We start from the raw sequence: 10,868 nt of genomic DNA, 5'->3' as shown, positions 1-10,868 counted from the left end.
GAAGAAGAAGAAGAAGAAGAAGAAGAAGAAGAGAAGAAGAAGAAGAAGAAGAAGAAGAAGAAGAAGAAGAAGAAGAAGAAGAAGAAGAAGAAGAAGAAGAAGAAGAAGAAGAAGAAGAAGAAGAAGAAGAAGAAGAAGAAGAAGAAGAAGAAGAAGAAGAAGAAGAAGAAGAAGAAGAAGAAGAAAGAAGAAGAAGAAGAGTCACAAACACAAATAAGAGACAACAGTCTTCATGTATTATTATATATATATATACATATATAGGAGTATAAAATTAGAACATCATTTTCGGGGTGGCTTCTACAGTAGATAACACTTATCGACAATAAATGTAATATAATATATGCTTTTAGGTTTTCCGTCTATCGTTAGTTGGGTTTTTCTTTTTTGCTCACCTGACTGCTCATGGCTGGTACGTACCATTGTCTCATTGTCCAGGAAAGCACAAAATTAGAATAAACGTAATTACTATATTCTTTGGGATTCTTATCAAAAGGTTTTATCAATTTCATTCATTCTAGTTTGACAACATCACTTAAGAAATAAACGGATATAAAAAATGCCAAATGACGCTTTAGCAAATACTACATGCAGTTGAGAAGGTAAAACGGGTATATATCTTTATCTTGATTATTCTAAAATTGTTGATGAGAAAACTCATATTTTAGGGATAGGTAGAGTTTTCAAGAATCAGTCTTTTGAGTTCAAAGCTCTTATAAATTTATTGAGATTTCGGGATAATGAAAAAATGTATAAGAAATCTGAAATGTAAAATGTAAACTCTTAGTGAATCTTCCATTGTAGCTGGTCGGTATATTTATCTTTATTGCCTGTCCAAAGTCTTTCTCTTCTTCTTTTCATTAAAAAATACAAATTTGAAATACATTGTATTACAAATATATGAACCTATATATAGAAGAATAAAATGTTCTGGTAGTTCAAGAATTTATTTTTCTTATCTCGAAAAAATTCCACAGAAAACATGAATGTGAGGTTTTCTGTCGGCAATATCGAATACTTCGGACACAACTTTATGAGTACATGAGAACAATTGCAGGTGTAAGCTTAATAAATGACAAAGTTATATATCTTTATTTACTGTTTAACTAACTATATACAAGCCTTCCAATTGATATTTTATCGTGTGTTTTTCTATGTTGGGATGTTATACTATTGTTTCAGAAAAAGGGAGAAGGTTTGGTACCATTGAAACGTTTAATCCCGCTACAAATGTTTGCACCTGTCCTTAATTAGGAATCTGATGTATAGTAGTTGTCGTTTGTTAAAATGTAATTTATATGCGTTTCTCGTTTCTCGTTTTTTTTTATATAGATTAGACCGTTGGTTTTCCCGTTTGAATGGTTTTACACTAGTAATTTTGGGGCCCTTTATAGCTTGTTGTTCGGTGAAAGCCAAGGCTCCGCGTTGAAGGCCGTACATTGACCTATAATGGTTTACTTTTATTAATTGTTATTTGGATGGAGTGTTGTCTCATTGGCACTCATACCACGTCTTCCTATATCTATATACAGTATTTCAGTCAAAACACATTTTGAATTATTCCTCTCTCACTCTCTCTCCTCTTCGAATTATAACTGATATATTGACCCTCTTTGATGAAAATGTTTTGTTATGATGTGTGGCATGCCGAATTTGACATATGTATACAGTCTTTGTCTTGCCAGCTGAAAGCTTATAATATAATTTACGACACTGGCCATGCTTGTTCATAAGGACATTTGGCCCGCCAATCATTACACAGGTTTGTAATGTGGACTGTCCTCAAACTAGAATATTCTTTTTCCTTATAACAGTTTTAGTGCATTTATGGGACACTGACATTGTTCACATTACATTACATCCACGTCCTTTGCGACTGCTTTTTCGATGTCTGCTAACGTAGTTGCCACTAATTGGTGAATTTTTGTCACCTGATGTCGAAGACGGAGGAGGAGTTAAGACAGGGGTATATGTCGACGTTTGTTCTGAAAAGATACATATAAGTGAAATTAGATCATGTTTTTTTATTCATAAATGGTGGTGACGTAAAAATTGACCTGTAATCACAATTTCAGATAAAATTATATTTTTTTGGCAAAGTTAAACACTAGTACTAGTATAAACTTTAATGTGCGTTAATTATTTTAGTATAAGTTAATATTGCTATAAAGATTATGCAATTTTTCTGGAAAATCTAAAGCTGACCTATCAACGCTTGTTGTCATTGATATGATGAGAGATAACTTTTTAAGTAAATGTTTTTATTGGAAAAAAATTCCTTACTTTGTGTTGGATTGTTGTATTCTGTCCATTTGTCAGTTTCAGAGTTGTAACTATACTGTGGTGTTTTAGTATGATCCTGTTCAAAGTTCCACCAACCAAAGTTGTACTTTTTCTGTAAAATAAATTAAAAAAAAGGTCAAAATAACTTAACGGAGCGGTACATCGCAGACTATTTAAAACGTGGTCCTCTCACATCTTTCTTACAATTCTGCCAACAAAGTGTTGATTCTTTTATTTTGCCCCCCAAAAAATCTAAACAGACACGAAACTTTAGAAAACATAAAAATATGTTTGTATGACAACGTAGGGAAAGCTATCCAGTTACCAACAGTTATTGTAATAACACTTTTACTGTTTTGTCGTACACAAAATAGAAGTAAATTTGCTTCTATTATGTTTAAGACAAATCATTAAAAATTCAAAACCTGTAATGCTCAGTTGATAAATGGACAGATGGTTAATTTCTGATTCCAGGTTTTCTTTTACATCACAGTCGGACTGTCCTCTCTCCTATCTGTTTTCCCTTATTTTCTTCTCCCTTCTCCCACTATCTTTCGGCAATCTTCAATTACCCTGTCCGTTCCTTATTTGAAAAATTAATAAATTTACCAGGTAACTGGGAGTGTCCTCCGCTTTACTTTCTTCTGATGGCTTCGTATTTTCCAGTTGTTTCATGAGAACTTCGGTTTCTTCTGTTAGTTTACCTTCTTGTTTTAATTCTTCAGTGAATGCCTCTAACTGTTCCGGGTTCGACTCTTTGTAACACACTGTAATTCAAACACGGCCAATAAGTAATAGAGTATGTCAAGTTTCTTCACTTTACGTTTGATATTCTTGGGGAGGGGAAGAGACAGATTGGTTTTCCGGATTGTATTTTCTACTGTTGCGAAGCCATGCATGCTTATTATTTCCTTCATTTTGTGATGCAGAATATTCATTCACATCCCGTCTTCTGCAAGGTTATTTATATTCAGACTAAAATTTTCATTTTTTTTTTAATCCGGCACAACCCCTATCCAGAAAATCAAATGCTCGTTTCTCTTTCTTCAATTTTAACTTCACTGTGTACTTTCTGTTCCTTTTTCTTCAAGACTTTACCTTAATGTCGTAACCCCGTTATATAATTTTGCTGCGTTAAATTGAAAACTTATTTGACTAGATATTATAGATGATTTCAACTTTATTCTGATAACTGATTGTCATATACAATTGAGAATGGAAATGGTGAATGTGTCAAAGAGACAACAACCCGACCATAGAACAGACAACAGCACAGTCGGAAACCCGGTCTTAAAAGAACAAAAGAATCGAAGCTCTTTGTTAAAGAAGGCGATAAATGTGTACTGTAATGTTTACTATAGTGACAAAAAAAAAATAATAGAAAGAACAAAATTACAATTTTCTTCTCAATTACGAAGTATTTTATTTTAAAAACACCATTTGCCTAAGTTTTCAATTTATCTAGTACATAGTTAAGCAGAACAATTAGATATCAAGTCGACGACATGGGTATCTATCAAGTTGGATGTAGAAAATGCATAACCTCCGATTTTTAGAAGAAAAAAAATACCACGAACGGAAAACATATCAATCTATTAGTTAAGTAATTTTCGTGTCTGCCCTTCCATTTGTGACCCAAGAAAAAAATCCAAAATATGGGTAACAATAGTATCGAAAAGAGAAAATCGATATTGTAGGGAATCACTGAAGCGTGACGAGAGCGGGTCCACTCTTAGGCAGTCAGTGGGCCCCCTCTTAGGAAAATTTCTGGATCCGGCACTGAATATCAAGATACAGCACGATGAGATAAGGACAATGACGAACAAAGTCATAAACAACAATGATGGACATGTAAAAACACAAATAATTTAGCTAATAAATACATTTGCGTACTTGTATTTTATGAATAAATTATCACAATTTATATAAAAACCACAGCCAGACCAGATCGAGCCACGTTCAGTGCAATAGCCCCATTCAATATATTCTCCCAATCATGTCATGCATGCGCATGTTTAAATTTCACCCTTAAAGTATTCATACTTACAGAAAATTTGCAATGTATAATAATTTTTAATAGTATGTACCTCCCAGAAACATTTCTGTAATTAAACTGAAGTTAGCTAATCTAAGAAGGCATCCACCAGTACGGTCTGCTAACTCTTCATAAAACTTCTTGGCGTTTCCTTCTCCACTATTGCAAAATACACCATAAACCTAAAGAGATATGCATAACAAGTATTTTAACGAACAACTTTTTTATTTCTGCTTATTTCGGTTGCTTTATCATAATTTTACAAAAACAAATTAAAGACAAGCTTACATGAGATTCTAATTCTATATTTTCTGTTTTTTTTAGTCTGTACATTTTAATTGGTAATTCATTTGGTAAATTTTTAACCCTCTTTATTTCAGGAAATATTAAAATCAACTTCACATTTACTATGTTCATCTAGCCCAAGACCACTTTGAGAGTTTGCTATCACTTTACATCCTTCTCCAAAACTCGAGAACGGATTAAAAATATATATGAGTAAAGCAGAGTTTTGCCTTTAATTAATTAACACGGTATCTTGAAAACTATAATATATAAGTAGTACAAAAAATGGTAGGCAAGGTAAGACATCTTAGTACAGCAATTTCAATATGATCTCTATCATAAATCTATTGTAGGAGTTATCGGCAAAAGTGCTAATCTCAACAAAACTTTAATCTGTTCCTTACGGGAGTTATTGCTTTTCAATATAGTTTTTTCTGCCTATTATCTCTAACGGTATAGTGTAGATAGACAGCAATTATAAGGAACTGAACCGTGGGGTCTGGTTCATTTTTTTAATGAACCTTTTATTCCCGATTTTCAAACAAAATTTTCAGTTGACACATTTTTATCTGCTGAGTGATTCACGTTCCTTGTGGTTTCTAGTTTATATATCCAGATGTAGTCCTAGAGTTTGTTCTGGTAATCTGCAAATTTTCATATCATCACCAAATCACGTTTCTCGCACCCTAAATATATGGACAAGAGTATAGTATATAATTAACATACCTTAACTCCCATCCCCTTTAAGACATCTAGTTCTGTGTGCCAGTTGATCTTCTGGTCTGTATAAGATGGTGGATGTGGCTCACAGTCTCCAATAACAACCAAAGCTTTGGCGGAATCTTCTGACCAGTCCAGCTGTTGAGCTTTGTGTAATGCCCACTCATAACACTGAAATAGAAAATATTATGGAATTGACAATTTTTTCAATTAAAACTGTTATATATATTTTTTTCGGGGGTGTTGACGTGTGTTGATAAGTATGGAATTTTCGTTCGTTAGGTCATCCTCATTGTTTTTCTTTAAATGTATTACCATGAAATTTAAAATTGAACTTGAATGAAGACTACATGCAAGGTTTTCTTGAAATCATCAAGAGTTATTACAGCCAGCTTGAAGTGAATTAAACAACACATATGTTGCAAGGACAAACTGTTCGTTGTGTTGAAAACTTGTCATTTAGACTTTGTTCGAGGGTTGCTTCATCACCAATCGTATCACATCATCGTATCAATGTGTTAATTTTACGTCTTATTTTTCAAACGCTCAAAGCGAGATAACTCATTTTTAAACCACCTTACCTCGGGTGAATCGCCTCCACCTGTCGATGGGGTACTGGAAGCAAAATCAACCAGCTGTTGAACGTCTGTTGTTAAGTCCTGAATCTTGATGACGTAGTTATTATAATCGCAATAATCACCGTGGGCCATAATTCCAATTTTGATATTTGGTATGTCTCTTAAAAGTCGTTGACATGTTTCTTTTAATTTTGTCCTCACCTACAACCCGAATATTTTATGATTAATATAACAAGCAAAAATAATCACAAAATTACGAATTTATTTTAATTAATTCTAACTGATTTTGTTAGAAGACTGTTAAATTTATTTTTGTTATGGACATACTAAATTTTGCACATTTATTTTGAAACATCTGAATATTTTGATTGAAATAGCTGGTGTTAACATTTTTACATTTTACTGCAACAATATAGAAATATTATTCGAATGTAGAAATACCATATTATAAACCAACGTCAGCAAAAGTAAGAAGAAAATTAAGACAATATTTTTTTTATTTCTCAACCCCACCCACCCCCTAAAAACCCAACCTATCTGATCACATAAATTAAAGCAGCCTTACTTACACTCCCAAGATATTGACTCATACTACCAGTTGTGTCAAAACAGAAGACTACTTCTACATTCTTTCCATTCGTCTCGAAACTTGAGAGGACGGCATCTTTCAAATCATCATCAATAGCTTTGGGATCTGTATCTTGAGCTGGGTCTAATAAAAATATTTCAATCAATAGAATAAAAAGAAAACAGGAACTTTGCTTCAAAGGTTCGGGGTTAATTTGTAAAACTGATCAACTGTGTTTTTAGCAGACCATACATCAATCATCAGAACGTTAGTGTCTTTGTTTTTTTCCATATCAAAATTAGTGGTAATGCTGCAGTTCATCCTCTTGGGTAAATGCACTGGACAGTTATTAATGTGAATTTTACTTTTGCCACACATGATAATAATAAATAATAATAATAATAAATTCTTTATTTAAAGAGGGTAACTCAATTAGAAATAGTCTAATTTTCATTGAGGCCCTCAAACAAAATACATGCATACAGTTAACATTCATACATTCATACATTAAATTACAATATATATTACTAGTATATACACAATTCAATCATTGAAATATACAAAGGGTAATAAATGACAATATTTGATATAGTTTTGTTAGAGGAAAACAAATTATTTGACTTGCATATAGTTTTCAAGAAAATGCTTATAACTATGTTTCTTGAATAATTCCACATTAGGACATTTTTTTAATTTCGAGTGGTAAATTATTCCATACTTTGGTTGCAGAATAATGAAAAGATTTTTTATAAAAATTTGTATTTGGTCTTGGAACAAAAAGATCATTATTAGAGACAGGTCGTAAGTTGTGGCGTTGCACATCATCAATATTTAGTATTGCTAAGTAATCAGGTGTTAGCCCATTTACAATTTTATACATTAGAATTGATTGTTGGTAGTTTATTCTTTTGGTAAAAGATAGCCATTTTAAAGAAGAAAACATGAAATTAGATGGAATAGAAATATCGCATTCCAGTATAATTCTTGCTACTCTTTTTTGAAGTTTTATGATTCTATCTGAATCTTTTTGTAATAAATTTCCCCAAACTGAACTACAATAGTCTATATATGGTAGAATATATGCATTATAAAATAGTTGCCTTGTGTGTACTGGCAAATATACTTTAATTTTATATAAAAGTGATACTTTAGATGAGATAATTTTACATATACGATCAACATGATCTAGATCTAGATCTTCAAAAGGGGTGAACTGGATAAATCCCAACACAGTTTGTGGTTGGTCTAAGTTTTGTCTTCTGAAATTGATTGCTCAATCGCCTTTTTTACTTTTGACATAATTTGATAATCAATCAAACATTTTCTGCACAATAGGTCTAGCTCCAAACAACTCGAGTCTTGAAAAAAACATTTTAGTTTATAACGGTCAACCATTTCCTAGGTATGTCCCCCCTTTTTAATCTTGACAAAGGCATAGTATATGGTAAATCGAAGAAGCGAAATATAATGTTTAATACATAACAACCCTGACAGGTACAAGAAATACAATAATTTTAAAATAACGTGTCAAATAGTGGTCGCAGTTACTGATAACAAGCTCATAGTATTAGAAAAAAAAACATGTCATGTCGATGAGAAGTTACATTGTCCAACACTTGAATATCAACGACTGTGGTAAAAGTAAAACACGATCCCCCTTATAAAAAATCACACCCAAATTTTATTCTTGTTTCAAATAACAATCTACTAACCCTGATCACAAGTCTACTGACCATATTCGCAAGTCTATCAACGAGTGTGCTAAAACAATACCCCCTTATAAAAATAACACACACACCTTGCATAACTCTCGGCAATGACCTCTCTAGATTCGATAGAGTGTTGGGATTTACTCAAACAAAGATTAACAAGAAATAAGTCCTACCTGATTCTGTTCTATCGTCTGTTTTGTCACCGAAAGTCACTTCTATAACACTTTCCTCTCTAATACTTGTTTCATATAGTGGTGTGTTACATGGACGATAAACAGTGCCTGAGCTTTTGAAGGACTGAAGAAAATATTTATAAAATTTGAAACTTTATAGTTGATTTTAATGTACAACTTAATGAATTGCATGTTTTGATTATATTGTTTTAAATGATCCAATAGTAATTCTATCAACGATAAAGTCACTTCATGAAAAAGTCACTACATTTGATTATATCAATGAAATAAATCCAGTACAATTTTATTTATGCTTATATCAATAATATTTATCAAAAGTATCAGGCTTATAATTTAATACGCCAAACGCGCGTTTCGTCTACATAAAAATCATCAGTGATGTTCGGATCTAAATACTTATAAAGCCATACAAGTACAAAGTTAAAGAGCACTGAGGACCTAACAATAAGATTTTGTTTATTTTAAGGGTCAATAAAAATAAATTATTTGTCATGTTCTTTTTTTTTCCTGTTAAACTTTCATTCTGTAAATGGAAATAAATTATTGTCGTGTGTACACGTACTTTCACTGTTTTTGGAGACACAACGTCTAGTCGTTCAACCACAGATTTCAAATCCTCTAATGTACTAATGTTCTGTATATCTACTGGTGCTGATCCTCCTCCAGCTACTTTAGCATAAACTTTGATATCTCTTGGAATTACGAACTGTGGATGAAATATAACACATATATTTGAAGATAACGTAAGGTTAATGTTGAAATGCTATATTGATAGTTGATAAGTGGCATGGGCAAATTACTTGCATTTGTTCGCAGTGCCAAATATAAAAGTATATTTAATGGTCTGAAGTGTTAACTCAATGTGGTATGGGCTTTGCTCATTGTTATAAGCCATATGATGTCATTTGGTCTCTTGTTGCAATCATATCCCATTTTCTTGTTTTATATTAAATCCGTTTCCAACAATATGTTTGTAAAATTTTTCATCGAAGAATGTCTCTTACCAAAGTGAAAAAAAGGTTACAGCTTTACCTTCACCAAAAAAATCTTGTTCAGGATGTCTTTATATATATATATTTTTTGTTGTTGTCAAATTTGCTGTGCTTTGCTGATCTATTAAATTAATGGAAAAAAATCAAAAAAATCAATGAATTTTTTGTTATAAAAACACAAAAAATATAAATCTGCAAAGAAAATAAAGGGGATACATTCCACAATTAAGTGCAACAAATATAAACAATTCAAAAAAGAATTACATATATACCTCTGCTTTCAGTATAGTTTCTGGACAAATTCCGAGGAATCCGATTGTTTTAGATTTATCAAGGAATTTTCCTTGGTATTTCACTCTTACTCTCCCGGGGATAATTTCTTCTTCTTTTGCAATCTGTTCAATAATTCTTTTTACTTGTTCCGTGGGTAATAATTTCAAAACTGAAGTACGACCTGTCGGTAATTTCACATAAACATCAACTAAAGGAGTTGCCATTTTCTCAGTAATGTTTAACCGTGTACTAAGGATTTATAGTGTTTACTATATATAAAACTGAATACTTTGTTATACTAACTTGTTTATATACTATAGCGACTGAAAGATTTATTCTATATTTATTGTCCAATGAAATATCTCACAATAAAATCTTAAAATATCCTGTTCTATTATTAGACGATACGGTGTATTTTAAATAGTGTACAAAAATCGATTTGTTTGCATACTATTTATATCTATATTACAGAATTAATTTTAAAATGGTAAGAGATATCAGTGTTTGAAAATACGTGAAGCATAGACAATTATATAAATAGTTTTGATGTCCGGCAAGGGCGGCCAAGTCGGTAAAACCCCCTGCGCATTCAAGTAGTATCCCAACAGGAATGAGGGCCAGGGGTCTCAAATCGCAAGCACCTATAGGTTAAACAAAAGTAGATACTGTAATGTTTTTTTTTAAGACGACGATGTCTTCGGGAACCGGATATAATTAAAAATTGCTATATACAACTATATATTTTATAGTATGTAATATAGAACACACACTGTAACACAGACACAGGCAACACACCGGCACACACACACACACACACACACACATGCAAAATAATAATAAAAAAAACCCAAGAATGTGTCCATAGGACTCCATAGTACACGCATCATCATGCCCAATCCGCACTATCATTTTCTATGTTCATGCAGTGGATTGTGAAATTTGGATTTTAACCCCAATTTGGCATTAAAACTAGAAAGGTCATAATATAGGGAAGATGTGTAATAAGTTTCAGGTTGATTGTAGATTGAACTTCTACTTCATCTAACACTACCCTGACCAAAAACTTTTTCCAAAAACTTAAACCCGAAGCTGGACAGACGGGCGAACAAACGGACGATCGAACGGACTAACGAACGGACGCACAGACCGAAAAACATATTGCACCTATAAAGTGGAACATAAAACATTTAGAGATACCACTACATCTGTCTCGCACTGTAATGCTTAA

General features: G+C 32.3%; 1 protein-coding gene across 1 annotated transcript; it reads right to left on the bottom strand.

Moving 5' to 3' along the window:
* Positions 1-1,060: 1,060 nt before the first annotated feature.
* LOC139520491 (uncharacterized) lies at positions 1,061-9,945 on the bottom strand. Its single transcript, XM_071313160.1, has 10 exons — positions 9,640-9,945; positions 8,938-9,081; positions 8,355-8,478; positions 6,471-6,613; positions 5,905-6,102; positions 5,330-5,494; positions 4,371-4,500; positions 2,893-3,050; positions 2,284-2,395; positions 1,061-1,985 (listed from the first exon to the last, which is right to left on the bottom strand). Exons 1-10 carry the CDS (start codon positions 9,862-9,864, stop codon positions 1,846-1,848), a joined length of 1,539 nt encoding a protein of 512 aa, XP_071169261.1. The 5' UTR covers positions 9,865-9,945; the 3' UTR covers positions 1,061-1,845.
* Between the last annotated feature and the right edge of the window lie 923 nt (positions 9,946-10,868).

The sequence above is a fragment of the Mytilus edulis genome, chromosome 4 (genome assembly GCF_963676685.1).
Source record: "Mytilus edulis chromosome 4, xbMytEdul2.2, whole genome shotgun sequence".
Classification (NCBI taxonomy): Eukaryota; Metazoa; Mollusca; class Bivalvia; order Mytilida; family Mytilidae; genus Mytilus; species Mytilus edulis.
Note: the sequence above shows the minus strand (reverse complement) of the source record. Positions and strands in the feature narration are given on the sequence as shown.